The sequence below is a fragment of the Sturnira hondurensis genome, unplaced genomic scaffold (assembly GCF_014824575.4).
Source record: "Sturnira hondurensis isolate 20B ecotype Veracruz unplaced genomic scaffold, ASM1482457v3 Scaffold0022910, whole genome shotgun sequence".
Taxonomy (NCBI): Eukaryota; Metazoa; Chordata; class Mammalia; order Chiroptera; family Phyllostomidae; genus Sturnira; species Sturnira hondurensis.
The window spans coordinates 1,876,814-1,896,543 of NW_028095541.1; the positions used below are offsets into that span (position 1 = coordinate 1,876,814).

General features: G+C 44.0%; 1 protein-coding gene across 6 annotated transcripts in view; it reads left to right on the plus strand.

Annotated features, from left to right (window-relative positions):
- The window catches only part of IPPK (inositol-pentakisphosphate 2-kinase), a 121,781-nt gene that overhangs the window by 48,398 nt on the left and 53,653 nt on the right, over positions 1 to 19,730 (plus strand). Inside the window, exon 8 of one of the 6 annotated variants that reach the window (XM_037037145.1) lies at positions 13,361 to 13,587. The exons of 3 other annotated variants lie outside the window; for them this stretch is intronic. In XM_037037145.1, coding sequence (XP_036893040.1) covers positions 13,361 to 13,489 — 129 coding nt within the window. In that variant the 3' untranslated portion in view covers positions 13,490 to 13,587. Of the gene's footprint in view, positions 1 to 1,243; positions 1,337 to 13,360; positions 13,667 to 19,730 lie in introns of those variants that run through there. 2 more of the 6 variants (XM_037037146.1, XM_037037147.1) reach the window with 2 other exon arrangements.

The window sequence follows — 19,730 nt, forward strand, 5'->3', positions numbered from 1 at the left end:
GGACAGAATTACTTTGTAGTTTGTACACCATTTCACTACAGATTCTGTTTGGGGAAAAGGACAGAATTTCTCCCCTAAACCCAGAGAAAGAGCAAACCTGAGCTGAGTCCTCCAGCCCAGGCATACACATGCTCCATGCATCAGTCACACTCATGCAGCCCAGTCACACCTGGCTACACCCCAAGATCAGAGCTTCAGCTTCTTTTTATGAGATTTGCTCACTGGTCTGGTGGCCAGTGAGATGACATTTTAGAAGGCACAAAGCCTGGGTTTTTCCAATGAGAAAAATCCCAAGTGCCAGACTAGACTGCTATTCTTGGGGGAAGCCTTTCCTTTGTATTTAGGGGTACCTGGCTTTCAGAGCAGGTTTTTCCACCATTTGTCCATAATCAGGCCTTCCTCCAAGAGGGGCTTTAGTTCTTAAGCAACAGTGCTGTGGAAACCCCCAGCTGCAGCTGGAGCCAAGCCCAGTGTGGTGAAGACTTGCATGGGCCCAGTGCCAGTTGAGGATTCACTGAGGAGGGATGTGGTTCTTCCAAATCACTGTAATTGCAGGGATGATGACAGGAAGGAAAGGCAGCTGTGGGGTTCTCCTGTTCCCAGAAGCTGCATCCATTCCAGAGCTTTGATACATTTGGAAGCAGGACTTTTCTCAGTATTTATCTCCCTTTTATCCCATGAGGCCCATGGGTGTGAGGCTACAGTCCTCCCTGAAGGGCTGTCGGTGGCCTAGCAAGGAGGTTGCAATTGCTCTCTCACATAGGTGTCCACTCCAACACCACTCTGCCCCTTGGTTCCCTAGTGTGTCTCAGTTTTCAGCAGACGCCAGATGCTACACAGACCACCTTGGGTCTCACAAACCACGGGAGTGGAGACGTATGGGTAGGGCACACAGGCGTGCCTGCCTCCGGATGCCTATCCCTGGCTCTGGGCTGATGTGCTGGTGGGATATTGGTCTTGGATCCCCTTCCCACTAGAGAAGGGGTCAGACCTCCACTTACACCCATGTAAGCAGGAATTTTGGAGAGTTAGGGTTCTACATTACTACTTCTGCTCCCCTTGCTGAGCCCAGCATGCGGCTTCCCTCTATGTTTTCAGGAGGCACTTAGAGCTGGAGGTTTCCCTAACATATGCAGGTCTTTGCTGCTGACTAACACACTCATGCTCTCACAGCTCAGCAAGAACTTTAGTTTCCCGACAGGTGACTGGTTCTAACAGTGTCTTGTTTTTCTCCCGTTTTCAGCTGTAGATTAGCTGCCGGGAGAACTCAGCCACCGGCCCTGTCACACTGCAGCCCCTCCCCTCCCCTCCCATGGGCCCACGCAGAGGAAGGAAGGGCAGCCTAAAAGTCCACTTAGAAACATTTTTGGATATGCCACTGCAATTCTTTTCAAAATAGCATTCCTGAGTTTTTAATGGCTGAGGGAAAAAGCTTTGATGTTCAGAAAGCTGGCAGCCACTGCTTGGAAAGGCCTTTGTACAAGCACTTGAAGAACCTGCTGGGACAGCAGCACCAGGCTCACTTAGGAACCTGCTAGAATTGCTCACTACTGGGGTCTCCCTATTATAGATACTCCTTTTTCATTTGATCAACCTGTGCACTTTTAATATTTTTGATATTATATTTGCTTCCTTAATTCCTCACATAGAGACAGTCTCCAATGCTGTGATCTGTCCTGTTCTGTAGTGCCCCGTTCTTAGCTCCTGACATGCTGATTTGACATTAGCATGTGGCACAGACGTGTCCTAGTGTGCAGCTCTAGACTGTTTGATGAAGCCTTTGACCCGGCAAGGAGCTTGGCTAAACATTCATGCTGTGGTTCAGCAGCCTTTTAGATTTTACTGCATTGTAGTTCATGTTTGAAATTAACCGTTTTTAAATGCCATGTTCATTAAGAAATCCAGGGTTTTCTGATTCTGGGGTTTTTCATATTGTATTATTATTATTCTTAGGAATAGTTTGATGTAACAAGAAGAAAACTTGACCTTTGCTCTGGTTAAACAGTTATAGGCACTTGAAAACAAAAAAGATAAATTATTGAATGAGTAGTATTACCTACAAATACCAGAATTTTCTGGGTTTTAAGATGTTGTGAAGCATGACTGATTAACAGAATTTTATACAACTGTACCAATGAAATTCCAAATTGGAATTGTTTTGTTACTCTGGTTGTTGTGCCAAATTGTGGTACACTTAGAAAATTCTACAATTGTCAAATTTTAGGGTGTTCTATTTCAACACTTTTTAGTAATCATTGCCAGTTGTGCCTTCATCAGGTAAGGGAGGTGTCCCGGCATAGTTATTCTCTAAAATGGACAGTGAAGAGCTAGTTGGGAATGTTGAAGGCCATTGTGGACCAACAAGTGTGAAAAGGCGTAATACATCTTCACACTTGAACCTGGGCATCTTCATTGAGGGAAAGAAAACAGCAATTGTGTAAAATTCTGTTAGTCAGTGATTCTTTACTGTATAGATCCTTGGAAATTCAGGGGCTGAGAAATGGAAGTGAACACAGACCTTGAGTGTGCTTTGGGAACCAAATGGACTTTATGGGACAAGCTAAGCAAGTGGTGTGAGTAACACGCCATGTTTGTGAAGAGCCACTGGGTAGCAGGGGGGCTGTGCTGTCAGCCTCATGCAGTGGGGTGAGGGCTAGCCATAGTACTTTGCAAATATGAGAAAAAGATGTTATATATTCTCTTGCTTGGTATAACTAATCACTATTAATTTCAGGAAACAGAACTTGCCAAAACTCCTCAGCAAGAGAGGTCTGTCCAGTTTGCTGAGTGAAGTTCTGTAAGTGGTCAAATTGATACTCAAAGAGGAAGAACAAGTGTCCTTCCTCTCCAAAGTAAAGGACAAATTATAATTAGTAAAAATAAGAGTTCTGTTTCCTGGAATGAGTATTTCTTATTCCTAGTTGTAGGGACCCCTATTTTTACTTTCTATTACAGTGTTGATTCATAAGAAATAATGTCACATTTATGATAACTTCATCTATATGGATATTTATTTGCAATGATGTCTGAGTACTGTATTTTTTTTCTATGCATTGCCTAGTGTCAAGAGTGTTGTCCTTATTGAGATCATATGCATGTTTTCCTGCTAAGTAACCTTTACACAGACCCACACAAACAAATACACAAAAATGGTTTCAGATTCCAAAAAAAATGAGGCAGAGAATGGAAAAGGAATTAGAAGAAGAAATCAGTTGACTTAGGTCACAGATATGGCATGAAATGCCTCAAAGCCAGTGCATATAGGAACAGTGGGCCTGGGTGAGGGTCATGTTGGTAGGACCAATAAATAAAGAGTAATACAAAGATAAAGCACAAGGCTTATTCTCTCTCATTGCTTTGATCCCCTGCCCTAGATGACTGGGTCTGACAATGCACTGTAATTCCAGTACCTCAAACAAAACCAGCCTGTTGGAAATCCTGATGATGGGAGCTGAAGACAACCTTCAGTACAAATTGGTGGGGAAAGGAGGGGGAGGGGTGCCTCCTGCAATGAACATCAGGTGTCCTGAGTACCCAGCACTGTGGCAGTGAGAGCACATTGCCTTCACATTGTCCTGACCAGAAAGCAGAGAGATTTGGACAACACAGGACCCTTTGTTGTCCAAACCCTTGCTCACTGAACCCAGGAATGACTAGTTGCAGGCGACAAGTTAATTGTTTGTTATCACAGAACCATATTCATCTGCAGGAATGTACACAAGGTATGTTGACTCCATCTAGTGATTGGTTGTGTTTGGTAAGTATAGGGAAAACATCCTGGCTGAGGAAACAAAGTCCCTGGGATATTCTGCCACTCCAGGGCAGAGTCTCTTGCCCTGGCATCTCCCCAGGACCCCTCCCTTCCCCTTGGATTTCCCTTGGCCTCCAGGTCTCACTACTGGCTTCGTCCTTTGATGATCCCTCATCCCTCTTTAGTTAGCAGTGGTCTGAACCTATCTTCAACTTGAAACTTTCTTTTCAAGAGAGAATGGTTTTCCTAACTCTGTAGCTAGAAAAATCTTTCTTCCCTGCTGGCCCACGTTGTTCCAACAGAACCCTGGAAGAGGTTGAGACTAGAATCTGCAACAGATCTAGAGGAACCTCTCCCTGCAAAGAATGGACATTGGCAGTAGGCCAAGTTGGGCAAGACCCTTTCCAGGTGGGGATACCATCTGGCCCTTGGTTCCTACCACCTGTGTGGCGCATTGTGGCCCCGGCCCAGTCCCATGTGTTGGAATGTTTGATTTGCACAGGCAAAGATGCTAAGACCCTCCCTGTTCCCCCAGTGCGCTCTGGGTCCTTGCACATCTTGCTTTTCATTTCACGGGTAGACTGGCAGCCTCCCAAGTGGGGAGCATCTCGGGAGCCTTTGCAAGAAGGGGCATAAGTCGCTGACAGGAATACTCAACCTTCCCCTCCAACAGGGAATACCCTCATTTTCACCATCTCCTTCACCGTCATGTAGCAGTTTTCACCCCACTCTCAGAGCTGGAAACAACAGTGTCATCTTGGAGACCTTTAGCTGAATCATCCCTTTTTGGTAGCTGACTCATCCTTGCTGACAATCTCACTGTGCCTCAGTTCTCCCCTATAGGTTGGAGACTGTAGTTCTTTGCTTACAGGTTGCTATGAAGCTTCATCAAACTCTAGGTATCCAGCATGCAGCAAATGCTTAATAGATGGGTGTTGCTTATATGATTCTTGCTGCCACTGTCATTATGACCAAGATCTAGGATGACAGAAAGGCCCATGAAATTGGGCCTTGGTCCCATGGGGAGTGCGATTTTAGGTCAGCTTTTTGCCAAAGCATAGTTTGCATTTAGGAAAATGTGCACACTAATGTACAAACCAGATATGCATACAGAAAACACCTGTGTGACCAAAAAGCCACAAAGTTCCTAGGAGTCCTCCTTGGGACACATTAACAGAATGCCTCTGTCTAATGACCCTGGCGAGGTACTGGGAAAATAGATGTGCTAACATTCTGACGTCACCTGGTGTGGGATTTTGGTAGGGATGGGCTACCATCAGGTTTGCCTCTGTGCTCAACTTTCAGCTGTGTCAAAACAGCAGAACTATAAGGTCTGTCTTGTCATTCTGTCAGGCTTCTTGTGGACAAGTACACTGGCTCTTGTTAATTCACCCTGGTTCATCTAGGAGCCTGCCTTTGTAAGACTGGGTCCGTGGGGTGAAGCCCCCCACCCTGTGGTGGAGCTCCATTCCCTAAGCAGGAAGAGGCAACACCTTATTTACCCTAAATTGTTTGTGAAGCATAGCACACATATGTAAGAGTACAAACAACTGTTCACTGGCCGGATTTTTGCAAAATGAACACACTGCAGCCACTATCCAAATGAAAAGCAAATGAGGGCAGCCTCCTCAAAGCCCTCGTACTCTGTGCATCCAATCTTCCTCCCAGGGATAACTCTGAGTCTGTCAATGAAGGCAACCTGTACTTATCTCTGTACTTTATATAAATGGGAGCATAAAATAGAGACCTAGAGCTTTGGTAGTTTTTACTTCCCAAACCTCATTGGTTGTTCACACCATTGTTGAACTGTGCATTTACCGGTGACTCACTAGATTCAATGATATAATAAAAATTAATTGAATGTAAAGGCATGGAAAAATATATTTCCCGCAAATAAAACAACAGGAATGGTTATACTAATAAATAAAGTGAAAGTTGTTGAGACAGAGGACATTATATAATGATAAGAGTCAATTCACCAAGAAGATTTAACAATTATAAACATTTATGCACTAAGCAATAGAGCCCCAAAGTATAATATACAAAACTGCCAGAATTGAAGGGAGAAATAGTTCAACAACAATAGTTAGAGACTTCAATACCCCACCTTCAATTATAGAACAAGACAAAATATCAAGAAATAGAATACTTGCCCTGGCTGGTGTAGCTCAGTGGATTGAGTGCGGGCCTGCGAACCACGCGATCGAGGTTCGATTCCCAGCCAGGGCACATGCCTGGGTTGCAGGCTAGTTCCGTGCGTGGGACCTATGAGAGGCAACCATACATTGATGTTTCTCTCCTTCTCTCCCTTTCCTCTCTAAAGATAAATAAATAAAATATTAAAAAAAAAAGAATACTTTAATAGGACCCCAACCCAAGATTACTTGAACAGAACTATAAGCCAAGCTTAACAACCAACAACATCACAATACATCTTAAATGTGTACAGAACTTTTTCCAGGGTGAACACACATTAAGCCACAAGTCTCAGTACATTAAAGATGACTGAAATTACACAAACATTACTGTCCAATGACAATGGAGTAAAGTTAGGAATAATGTAGGAATTCAAAAATATGTGTAAATGATAAAACATACTTGTATTATTTTTTAATCCTTACCTGAGGACATGCTTATTGATTTTAGAGAGGCAGGGAGGGAAGGAGAGAGACAGAGAGAGAGAAACATTGATTGCCCCTCGTAAGTGCTCCAACTAGAGCCTGAACCTATAACCCTCTAGTTTATAAGACAATGGCCCCACCAACTAAGCCATGGGCCAAAACAACACACTTCTTAATCACAGTGGGCCAAGGAAGATAATGAGAGGAAAGACAAATAGCTCTCAAATCAATAATCTAAATTCCGACCTTATGAAACTAAAAAAAAGACAAAAAGTAAGCCCAAAGGAAGGAGAGAAAATGAAATAAAGATTAGACATGATGAAATAGGAAATGGGGGGGAGGGCAGAGATCAACAGAACCAAAAGTTATTTCTTTCACAAGATGAGCAAAAATGATAAGACCTTTACACACATGAAGATGTGGCAAAAATTAGTTCCAGCCAAGATGGAGGCTTAGGTAGAGACCCTTTGCTTCCTTGCACAACCAAAGGAGGATAACAACCAATCTGCAATCAGTAAACCACCAAAAGCTCCAGAAAATCAAACTGCATGGAACTCCAACAACCAACGAATTAAAGAAAAGGTCAACCACAAGAAGCAGAGCAGCCAACCAACTCAGAACAATTCTGAAAACAGTGTCCGCAACACACGACATTGGGGGCAGGGCTGGCTGCCCAGCTCTGTGGGCTGCGCAGGAAGCACTGACTAAAGGGGGCTAAGGGGTGGCTGTGGGCTAAGGCTGGGGTTGCAGGCAGTAGGAGAAGCTCCTCTCCCAGTCTCACAGGAGAGTCCCTTGAAAAGTACGCTAGAGATAAGCAGGCAAACCACACCATTCCTTCTCCAGCTCCCCCCCCACAGGCTGCATCACTGGGCAGCAAAGAGGGTTGCCCCATCCCCTTACAACCTATCAGCTGCACCAAGACAAAGAAATATGGCCCAAATGAAAGAACAGAGTAGAGCCTCAGAAAGAGAGCTAAGCGAGGAGCTTGCCAACCTATCTGATGGAGAATTTAAAGCGCTGGTAATCAAAATGCTCACAGAGCTGATTGAGCTTGTTCAAAAAAGGAAAACACAAATGAAGGATACCCAAAGTGAAATAAAGCAGAATGTTCAGGGAACCAACAGTGACAGGAAGGAAACCAGGACTCAAAGCAACAATTTGGAACAAAAGGAAAAAATAAACATCCATCCAGATCAAAATGAAGGGACAAGAATTCGAAAAAGTAAAGAGACTTACGAACCTCTGAGACAACCTGAAATGTTCCAATATCTGAATTACAGGGATGCCAAAAGGAGAAAAGGAAGACCAAGAAATTGAAAACTTACTTGAACAAATAAATAATAAAGGAAAACTTTCCCAATCTGGCAAAGGAAACAGACTTCCAGGAAGTCCAGAGGGTCCCCAAGGAAGGTCGATCCAAAGAAGAACACACCAAGGCATATCATCATTAAGTAACCCAAGATTAAAGACAAGGAAAGAACCTTAAAAGCTGCAAGAGAAAGGAAAGAGTTACCTACAGAGGAGTTCCCAGAGAAATCGCCTATCAGCTGATTTGTCAAAAGTTACCTTGCAGGTAAGAAGGGGCTGGAAAGAAGTATTTTATTCTAAGTCATTAAAGGCAAGGACCTACATCCAAGATCACTCTATCCAGCAAAACTTTCATTTAGAATGGAAGGGCAGATAAAGTGCTTCCCAGATAAGGTCAAGTTAAAGGAGTTCATCACCACTAAGCCATTATTATATGAAATGTTGAAGGGACTTATCTAAGAAAAAGAAGATAAAAATGTGAACAGTAAAATGACAACAAATTCACAACTATCAACAAATGAACCTAAAATAAAAGAAAAACAACAGAAACAAAAACTAAGGAAACAATCAGAACAGGAATAGAATCAGAGAAATAGACATCACATGGAGGGATTTCAGTGGGGTGGGGGAAGGGAGGAATGGGGGGGAAGGGAGGAATGGGGGGAAAGGGTACAGGGAAGAAGCAGCAAGTTAGTAGTAATGAGTTAGACAGGCAGAGATAAAAAATAGTATAGGAAACAGAGGACTCAACTTAAATGTACAACCCATGGATGTGGACTAAGGCAAGGGGATGCTGGAGGGTTGGGGGGGAGGGCGGAGGGTGGACAGAGGGGGGAAATGGGGAAAACTGTAGTAGCATAATCAATAAAAATATTTTTAAAACTTAGAAATGAAAATGGGAGAAATTATTACCGAATTTACAGAAATATCAAGGATTATAAGAGAGTACTGTGAATAATTCTACACAAAAAAATTGGATAACCTAAATCCAAACTAAGCAGGAAGAAGAAAATAATAAAGATTAGAACAGAGATAAACAAAATAAGAGAAAATCAAGAAAATTAAAGGGAGTGTCTTAGAAAATTGACAAACCTTTAGCTAGACAAAAAACAGATGACTCAAATTACTGTAACTGGTAATGAGAGTGGGGACACTACTAACGGCTTTACATAAACTAAAAGATTATAACATTATAATGCCAACAAATTAGGTGACTTTAATGAAGTAGTAGATCACTAGACTCACACTAACTACCAAAAGTGACACCAAAGGAAATACATTTTTTAAAATCCCCACCCAAGATTATGTTTATTGATTTGAGAGAGAGAGAGAGAGAAAGAGAAAGAGAAAGAGAAAGAAACACCAATGTGAGACAAAAACATCAAATGGTTGCCTCCTATAGGTCCCCTGGTTGGGGACTGAACCTGCAACCTTCCGGGGGACTGGATGATCTTCCAACCAACCAAGTCACCTAGCCAGGGCCAAAGGAAATAACCTTAACAGACCTATAACAAGAAACTGAATCAGTAATTAAAAATCTAACAACAGGATTTATGGTTTCTGGTCCAATGTGTAAGGAACTTAGAGCTCATGACTTTGTCACAACATAAGTAAAGAGCAGAACAAAGTGAAAAACAGCTCTTCTTGATCCATCATAAATGCGAAGATACAGGGTATTCCACTGCCCCCAAAATTGTGGAGACAGATAGGTACAGAGAATTACTACTTTCCTGAACACTTATAACCAGTACCTGGGTAGGAAAACCTAAACTCTAATAGACAAATTGCTGGAGGCTCAGTGTAGACAAGTGTGAAAGCTCCAGGAGCCCTAGTAATGGAGGGGAAACCTCACACCAAATGAGTTTTACCTCTAGGAGCTCTACCAGGTTCCCACAGTGAAGACTGGAGAAAAATCTCAGGCTCCCAGCAACAGAAGGGACAAGTGGCCATTTGAACGACCCTACAGCATTCTGTTCTTAACTAGGCCTACTCTCAAGACAAACTACTTTACCACAGACTAATTTGTGGGGGAAGGAAAATACCTAACTCCAGACTTTTCTGGCCATACTTTACCACCTAAAGTGGTGAAAAGAAGAAAAAAGTGTGAAGCATAAGGACACTAAAAACAAGTTAATCACAGTCCCACAGAATGCTTCCCCTCCCCCACCTTGCCATTATATTACTAAAAGTTCCCTTTCCTCAGTACATCATGTCTGGCTCTCAACAAGAAGTTAGGCATAATAAAATGAAAGAACCCCCCCCCCACACACACACACACTTTGAAGACATAGAGCAAGCATTAGAACCAGACTTAAATATGGCAAGAATGCTAGAAGTACCAGGCCAGGAATTTAAATAACTGATTAATACATCAAGGGCAGTAATGGAAAAGAAAAAGGACCTGTAAGAATACACACAGAAAGATAGAATAATTAAGAAAGAATAAAAAAACTGGAAATTAAAAGACACTCTAAGAAATAAAGAAAGCCTGTCCTGGCCAGTTTGAGCATCATCCTACAAACTCAAAGGTCATGGGTTTGAGTCCTGATCAAGGCACCTCCCTGAGTTGCGGGTTCTGTCCTCAGGGAGCGTGCAGGAGGCAGCAGATTGATGTTTCTCTTCTTTTCTTTATCTTTCCCTTTCTCTGTCTCTAGAGTGAAAGAAAAAGAAAAAAATAATTTTTTTTAAAAAAGAAATAAAGCCTTTGGTTGGTTCATTAGTAAATTGGACGTAGCTGAGAGAAGACTCTCTGAGATTGAGGATGTGTCAGTAGAAACTCCCAAAACTTAAGAAAAAAAAAACACACTAAAAAATGGAAAACAATATCCAAGAACTGTGGGACAACTACAAAAGCTATAATAAGACACACAAATGGGAAAACCAGAAGAAAAAAAGAGCAAAGGAAAGAATATTGAAGGCAATAGTGACTGAGAATTTCCCAAAATTGTCAGACACCAAGCCACAGATCCAAGATGCTCAGAGAACACCAAGCAGGATAAATGCCAAAATAAAACTATACACAGGCATATGATATTCAAACTGCAGAAAATAAATCTTGAAGCCTAGAGGGGTGGGTGGGGTGGGGGACAGGACACAAAGGCTTACCTATAGCAAAGCAAAGAATTACATATGACTTCTCAGAAACCAAGCAAGCAAGAAGAATGTGGGAGTGAAATATTTAAACTGGTGAGACCAAAACAAACTAGAATTCTGTATCCTATGGTATTATTCTTGAAAGGTAAAGAATAAAGACTTGCTCAGGCAAACAAAAATGGAGGGAATTTGTTGCCAGTAGACCTTCCTTGCAATAAATGTTAAAGTTTTTCAGAGAGGAGAAAAGTTAAATGGGACAGAAATTCAGATCAACATGAAAGGGCTAATATTGGAGAAGAAATAAAGGTAAAATAAAACCCTTTTATTATTACTTGATCTGACAGATAACTATTCAAAATAATAGGTATAATGTGTTTAATAATTATAGATTATGTATAAGTAAAGTGAATGATGACAGTGATACAACAGGAGAGAATTAAGAATATTTTATTACAAGTTACTTGCATTGTTACTTGTAACAATATTTTGTTACAAGTTACTTGCATTCACAAGTTACTTGTGAAATGGTATAGTGTTATTTGAGAATGGACTTGGTTAGCTGAAACTGTATTTTAGAAACTCTAGGGCAACCACTAAAAAAGTTTTTTTTTAAAAGACATAATTGATACACCAAGAAAGGGAAAACACAAAAATAGGAAGAAAGAGCAGGGCAATAATTACTTTAAACATTAGTGGTTTAAATACATCAATTAAAAGACACTGACAGAGTGGGCCAATAATAAAGACCCAACTATATTATATGTTGTCTCCAAAAAACCCACTTTATTTTTTAAAGGTTTTCTTTATTTATCTTTAGAGGGGAAGGGAAGGAGAGAAGGAGAGAAATATCAATGTATGGTTGCCTCTCATTTGTCCCTTGCTGGGAACTGGCCTGCAACCCAGGCATGTGCCCTGACTGGGAATCGAACCACAATCCTTTGGTTAGCAGGCCCGTGCTCAATCCACTGAGCTACACCAGCCAGGGCCAAAAAACCCACTTTACATAAGAGACATATAACTTAAAAGTGAAGGGATGGAGAAAGATATACCATGCTAACACTAATGAAAGAAAGTGGGTGGTAGCTATATTAATTTCAGTTGTAACAAACTTCAGAGCAAGGAAAGTTTTCAGGGATAAAGAGGGTATTACATAATGATAAAGGTGTCAATTTTCCAAGATATAACAGTCCTTAATGAGTATGTACCTAACAGCAAAGCACATCTGCAAAAGCTGATAGATCTGCATGGAGAAACAGATGATTTACTATTTTAGTTAGAGATCTGAACAACTTTCTATCAGAAATGGACAGATACAACAGTCAGAAAATCAGCAAGGGCATATCTGATGAACTCAACAGCACTATCAATCAATTGGATATAATTGACAACTGCAGACTATTCAACAACAGAATACAATTCTCAAGTTCACATGGAACATTTCCCAAGATGGACCACATTCTGGGTCCCAAAATTAACAAACTTAAAATAGAAATCATACAATGTCTGCTCTCAGACCACAGTAGAGCTTAACTAGAAATCACGTAACAGAAGGACAAAATCCCCAAGTAGTTGTAGATTAAATAATACACTAATAAATAACACATGGTTGAAAGAAATAACAGAAATTGAAAAATAATTTGAAGTAAATGAAAACTAAAATGAAAATACACCTTACCAAAATTAGCAGTATGCATTAAAGCAGTGTTTTGAGGGAAATTTGTACCACTGAGTGCGTATATAGGAAAAACAAAGGATCTAAAACCAAAAATCTAAGGTTCCACTTCAGGACAGTAGAAAAAGAAGAGCACTTTAAGTCCAAAGTAAGGAGAAGGAAAAATAGTAATTAGAGCAGAATCAATGAAGTTGTAAATAAGAAAACAATAAAAAAAATTAGGTAAAAGCTGATTGCTTGAAAAGATCAGTAAAACCGATGCTCTAACCAGGCTAAGGAAAAAGAGGACAAGTTACTAATGCAAGAAATAAAAAGGGACATCACTACAGTTCTCTGAACATCTGAAGGGTAACAGAGGGTAACATTTCCAAAAACAGCACTGAGCCGAGATGGGTTCATTGGTAAATTCTACCAAACACTTAAGGAACAGATTATACCAATTATCTGTAGTCTCTTCCGGAAGACAAAAGCAGGGAGAATACTGACTTCAAGATTACTGTAAAGCTACAATAATCAAGATGGTGGCGTAAGAGTAAAAAAACAACAACAAAAAAACCCCCCAAAACCCCAAATAAAAACAAAACAAAGTAAATGGATCAATAGAGAACTGTACCGTAACCACTGGACATGTACTGGCAAAAAGTGAGTCCAGACGCCGACCTTACTCTCCACCTCCTGGGGAGCCTGGATTTCCTCTCCCCATGGGTTATCTCCAGGCCACCTGAACCTCCACCAGCGGCACGCCGGACTCCTTGCTTTCCGCCCCAAGCAGTCCAAGACCCAAGTGCGTCTCCTCACTCTTACCTCACTTCCGGCGCGGAAGTGGAAACGTCACTTTTGTTTCTCAGGACTTCGCTTCCGAAGGAGACACTATGCCAGCACCTAAGATGGTCATTGGCCCTTTTGTCGCTGTAGTCAATGGAGAAAAAGCAAACTCAAGCCCGGAAGTTGCCCGGTTCAGCAATGGCAGCTGCGGGGGGTGTGGCTTCCGGCAGGGAGCGCCTGAGAGTCAGGGTTGGCCGGTCCGGCGTAGGCGGTGGCTGACAGGCGCTCCTCCGAAGACGACGGCGCGGCCGGTCCCCAGGAGGACTGGCGACCCCCAGCTCGCGGTCTTACGAGGCGCGAGGGCCGCACTGGGGGATGGACAAGGGCAAGATGGACGAGAATGAATGGGGGTACCACGGCGAAGGCAACAAGAGCCTGGTTGTGGCCCACACGCAGGTAAGCGACAGACGGTCGGCTTGGTCCGGGACCCTCACCTTGCCCCGATTCCTTTCCGAGTCCCCCTACCCCATTCCGCACCCCCCAGTGCAGATTGGTTCCGCGTCCTGTCAGACCATCCCCCATCCCCGGGTCGTTTCCGCGTCCCCCAGTGTCATGCCCAGGTTAGTTCCGCGTCCCCACAGTGTGTCATACCCTTCTCCCGATCAGTTCTGTGTCTCCACATTGTCACCCTCTCTCTCCCAGTCTGTTCTGTCTCCCCCCGAGGGTTACCCACCTCTCGCGGAGTGAATTTCGCGTTACCCCAGTGTCACCACCCCTCTGTTCGGTTTCTTGTCCCCCAGGCTCCCACCCTGACCTCCCGTCTGGTCTCTGCCCTCTCGGACTGTACAGTTGCTGTAGGGCAGAGGTTGCGTTGGGAAGCCGCCAGCCGGGATGGGGGTCCAGCAGATCTGGAGGAAGGAGTGAAGTGCCAGGGATGCTCAGCACTGAGGGAATTCGGTCTCTGAGACGCCAAAATTGCTCCTCTGCCGCCGCTGCTGCTCTTGATAACAGTAGAGCATTGCCCATAGGTTGTTTTGAAGAATTGAGTTTCCCTTTCTTAATTCCCCTGTTCTTACTCCTCCCTTTCTTAAGTGAGGGTGAGAATTTCAGAAAGTGTTATAAGGACTCCCATGGAGATGATTCCAGAAAGAGAAGCCTGTGGATTTCTGTGAAGGCCCTGATCTCTTTGACATCCTATAGTCTGATGCAAGTGACAGGAATGTGGTGGGCTGAGGGAGGGGTTAAGAGCATGGGAGTTGAGTCACACAGATCAGGGCAGAATCCCAGTTCTGCCACTGCCTGGCCCGGGCTCCATTTTTGTATCTGCAAAGAGAACTAGTAACAGAACCCCCTTTGTGGAATTGCTAGAAAGATGAGGTGAGCAGGAGCGGGAAAAATTATACCTGGCAAATGAGGTTAGCCCTGACCCAGTTCAAGAGCTCCTGTGGGATGGGGCAGGCCTTGGGAGGTGCCTTGCTGTGCCATTCCAGTGCTGGGTGTGCTGGGTCAGCTGTAGGGTAAGTTGCAGTCACCCAGATGGCCCCTATGTTCCACCTTTGCATATTATTAACCATTAGCACAGTCAGGAAACTTAAGAACTGAGACCACAGGCTTTGCTCAAGATCTTTAGATGAATTAGTGATGGACAAGGCTTAACCTGAAACCATTCTTTCCTGTGCAGTCTGATGGACCCCACTGTGTTTCAAGGTCAGGTGAAGCACAGGATGTTCCAGCATGAGTCCCCTTTGTTGTTGGGCTATTGTGGTTGTAAGAAAATGTCCCTACCAAGTGAAAGCACTGAGTAAGAAAGGACTATGCCCTTTGAGTATGGAAAACCCTTTGTGCTTTGCCTGGGCCATGAGGACCAGGAGGAGGAGAGAGTCTTGGAAGATGGCCTTTAAGATCTGTGTTGTGCCCAGGGAGAGGATGTGTGTGCGAGTGGGATAGAGAGAACATGGACAACTGAACACAAGGTTTCCTTTGCCTGCAGGTGGACTCCCCAGACCCACCTCCTTTATTCTGAGGTAGAGAAATATTTAATTCCTCTAGTAGAGGTAGAGAGAGCTGCCTTCTCCACTTTTTTCCCCAGATCAGGACACAATCACTCTCTTGGAAGGGGCATCATTTACTTTCAAATTGAAAAGTCCCTATAAAGTGACTAGTCCATACTCTATACTGTCCAGCTTCAGAACACTGTGTGCCTTCAGGCAGCCAGTCCTGAGGCCTGGCATCTTCACTGAAGGAACATGAGATGAGAGACAGACAGCCTTCCAAGCTGGTGTATCAGGAGCTTTGAGGAGCATGGGACTTGTAAAATGGAGCCTTGAGATGAAAGAGCTAAGTGCAGGCTGTGGCCTGGGAGTGTGCTCAGGGCAGAGCAGTAAGAAAGAACAGTGTGAGACCCTGATGGCAGACCAGTTCCTGGCAGGTTACTGTCAGTTTCCCCATGGCACCTTTAGGCTTCCTGTGCCTGTCTCCCTCAACCCTGATGCTCAGCACCCTTGGGTCCAGCAATGCAGTTTAACCCTTTCCCAGGCACTGGCCCATAGTCCTGGGGCTGACCTTCTCAGGTGCTCTAAGGCTATGGCCAGCTTGGCACTGTGCCCCAGTTGGTGCCTCTCCAGGCACTGAACTCATGAAAGGTATTGGGCAAGGGCATTTCCCTTGTGGCAAAGCGAGGGTGCTATCATTTGTTCTGGTGGCCAAGTCACATTACTGCTCACTCTGAGCTGTGCTTAGTGAAGCCTAGGGCTGCCCTCCTGGGTACTGCTAGGATTTCTGTCTGTGTGGTGTCAATGCCTTTCACATCTGCAGCTTATCCTTCACTTTGTCTTGTTGGCTTGGCTCAGTGTCCTGTCCTATGAAGGTCACTGTAAGTCAGGTTTGTAATTTGATCTCTTAAGTGTTCTCCAATGATGGGAGTTTGCAGGGTCAGGCCAGGCCAAGAGTCATCAATAGGCCTTGAGCTGCCCTCCAGTTGCCCTTACCTGTGGGGTGCAGGGCAAACAGTGGCTCCTTCCCTTCATCACTCTAAGCTGTTGTGACAGATAATATGGAAGACCTGCCAACAAAGCTCACTTACCAGAAACATGAAAGAAGCTGCTCATGTCTCATCTTTCAGGTTTTATATCCTGTCTAAAATTCTTTGGGGATGGTGTTTCTGATGCCCTGTGATGTTTGTCTGGGTCCTGAAGATGTGAGGTTCCAGTAGTTGGGGGGGGCCACCTGACTATTTCCTTCTTATCTTGCGTTTTAGGATTTCTGGTTTGTACATCATGTATATGTTTGAAGCAAGTAAGACTTACTATGTTCTGGGTTTGTTTGCTTTTTTAAAATCATCTTAATTCTTTTTTAAATAATTATTTATTTTTAGATAGACAGGAAGGGGAAGAGAGAGAGAGGGAGAGAAACATTAATGTATGGTTGCCCATCATACGCCCTCAGCCAGGAACCTGGCCCGCAACTTAGGCATGTGCCCTGACTGGGAATCGAACCAGCGGCCCTTTGGTTCTCAGGCAGGTGCTCAATCCATTGAGCCACACCAGCCAGGGCTATTTTTTTTTTAATATGACTTTTACCATGTCCCGGGACGCTCCCTTCTTTAATTTTCTCCTCAATCTAGTTGAACGAGTCTTTTGGTTGCCTCCAATATTATTTTAAATAAGTAACTGATTCTGTACTTGAAATTTTTAATATTATCCATACAAGTCGATACAGTCTATGTTTCTTTCTTGGTAAGATCTCATCGGAGAGCTCTGTGTGTAGTTCCCGTCTCTTTATTCCCAGGATCACCTGCAGTTGAATAACTAGGATTTGTTATTTCCCAACTGAGTTTCTTTTAGTGGTTTCCAGTCTTGGCAAGTGCTGAGCTCTGCCTTCCTAGTATGCAAGGGTCTGCCTGCTAGGCCTGGTCTAGGTGCCTGGTCAAGGGTGCCATTGGTTCCCCTTCCTCCTCCTTTGTTCAAACTCAGGACAACAGTGGCCCCCTTTTATTGGTAAGGTAAGGAATGTTTCTGTGTCTGCCACAGAAGGACAAGACTGCCACTCCAGATCCCCCACCGCCATGTGGTATGTGTTTGTACCTGCTCCATGGCCCACATGTGGCTTGGAAGGGTCTGGAGCCTTGATAGCTCCTTAAAGATTCACCGTGCATTTCAGGCACTTTGGTTTATCTTTACAAATCATCTGTTTCTCCTCTGGCTGTCACATTGTTTATCCCTTCAGGGACCATCCAGCTTTTCTTCTGCTTCAGCCCAAGTATCCTTCCACATGTCACCTGGAATTACCCCTCCACTGTCCCATCCCCACTTCATGGGTTCTGCCTGCATCTGCTTCAGCTGTGCAGCAGATGTAGGTGCAGATGGGGTTACCAAAACTTTGAGAAGGAAAGGGTCCTCCCTGCTGGCCTGCATGGGGAACCAAGGGCTTCCCTCTGTGAGACAGCTTGTCTAACTCCTTTGTTTTGTCTCAGGCTACCCACCCATCACCAACGCCCACCCCTTGTGCCATTCCTTGTGCCACCCCTTGTTTTCCAATCCCACTATGAGCCCTGGGGTGTGTTTCTGGTTGTGTCATCAAATGTAAGTGTCTTGCCCAGGTGTTGTTTCACAGGTGTTCTGATAGACAAGCTAGGCTGGGACCAGTGGGTTGACTATAGAAGGCAGCCTTAATGAGAAGCATCCTGAGCCATTTCAGATGTCCAGGGCAGCACCTAAAGTTTGCCATTCCTTCTGCTGTTGTGTTTGTCTCTTTCTCCCTTTCCCTTCAAAGTTGCCTGATCATTGACTCCTTGCGGTCTTCTCAGGGCCGTGTTCTGGGTCGTTTCATCATTCTAATGGAAGACTAGGCCTGTTCTGCAGCAGCGAGGCTGTGAGACTACCAGTGCAGGGGTGTCCGCAGTCATGGGTGGCCTTCCCACTGGTCTTTGCCAGGAGGCCCTGAAGCCTTTAATTCCACCCACAGGTTCCCTTTCTCTGGCTTCAGGTGAGCAGGTGTCCCTTTTAATATATTGGCTTTTGTGGTCTTTTTTTTTTTTAATTTAATACCAGCTTTAGTGTCCTCCTCCTGTTCCAGAAAATATAGACTATTAGAAGAAAGTAAAAAGCACCCAATATTTCCACACTAAGAAGATAATTTTCGTTAACACTCTGATGTACTTCCTTTCATCATATGATTTCATTGGGTACTTAAGAATACTATGTGTCTATTATTGTTTTCTGCTTTTTCACTCTGCCTTACAGCCTAAATATGTAGCAAAGCGTACAGGCACGTCTCCAGGGCTGTAGAGCACTCAGGTGGCCAGAGTGCCTGATCATGTGCTGTCAGACATTCCCAAGCTTGTGCTCTTAGAGCTATTTCGAGCCATTTGCCAAACATCTTGGTGTTTTGATGACTTGATGGGTTCTCAGAGTGGATCAGAGGCACCTCCCTTGGGCACACCCCCACCCCACCACACTTGGGACCCTCGCAGTGCTAAATGCTTTTTGCTGCTTTTATAGGTAACAAGTTGTACCCTTAACTCTGCATGTTTTGAGGTTGTTTAATGTGCATGTGTTTATATGTTTCATTCCTGCATTCAGTGTCTTTTTTAGCTTATTAAAATAACTGATTCTCATCTACTGTTCTGAGGTGTAAACAAGAGTGCCATGCTGCCCTGTCCTGCTGTGGAGAAGAGCAGCCCAGCCCAGGCTGTGCAGAAACCCTCATTAAGCTCCTGCCTTCTTAATCTCACCCCTTTCTATTCACTTTCTTAGCATTTTGTCCTAGACATTAATAAGGAAGTACATTTTAAACACCTGCTTTCAGATATTCATGTTAAAAGGAAAGTAGTTTCCTTCACAACTGGTTAAGATCTGGTGAGATGGCACAACACTTCCGATTACTGGGCAGTACCAGCTCCTTCCTGGGCATCTCCTTATGGGTTTCCAAGGCAGTCCTGTCCTTTTGCTATGGGTGGCCCTTGGACTAATGGTGTCTTTCTGCCAATGAAGACTGGTAAGGTTGATTTCTCACCTTTCTCTGCTGTCTGTCTGAATGGGTGTTGCTGGCTCCATGGCTGGCATGTCCTGGGGCCACCAGCCCAGCCCAGTCAGGCCCTCACCAGGAACAGGTGGTGCTTGCCTTCCAGAACAGACATACCAACTGAGTGCTTGTATTTGTGGGGTTTCGCTCTCAGGGTGACACTCAGCTTCCTGGGGAGGACAGTGGCTTCTGGTAAAAGTTTTTAGATAATAAGTGGGTCAGAAGAGAGTGCATTTTTCCTGAAGCAGATTCAATATGGCACTCAGAATTTCTTGGTGGATCTTGAACAGAATGGTGGAGTCCAAGCGAAGAGTTTGGTGCAATTTTGGGGACTAAGTTTCTGGAGAGTTGCCTCGAATTAGTGTTTCTGCATATTACCTTCTGTTTTTCCTTGAATTCTGATGGAATTGTAATTCCATGGAAATGAACCTTGACTGGTTGATGCCCATGATTGAGTGTTGATGTGTGCCTGGACGTGGCAGGAGATAGTGACACCGGT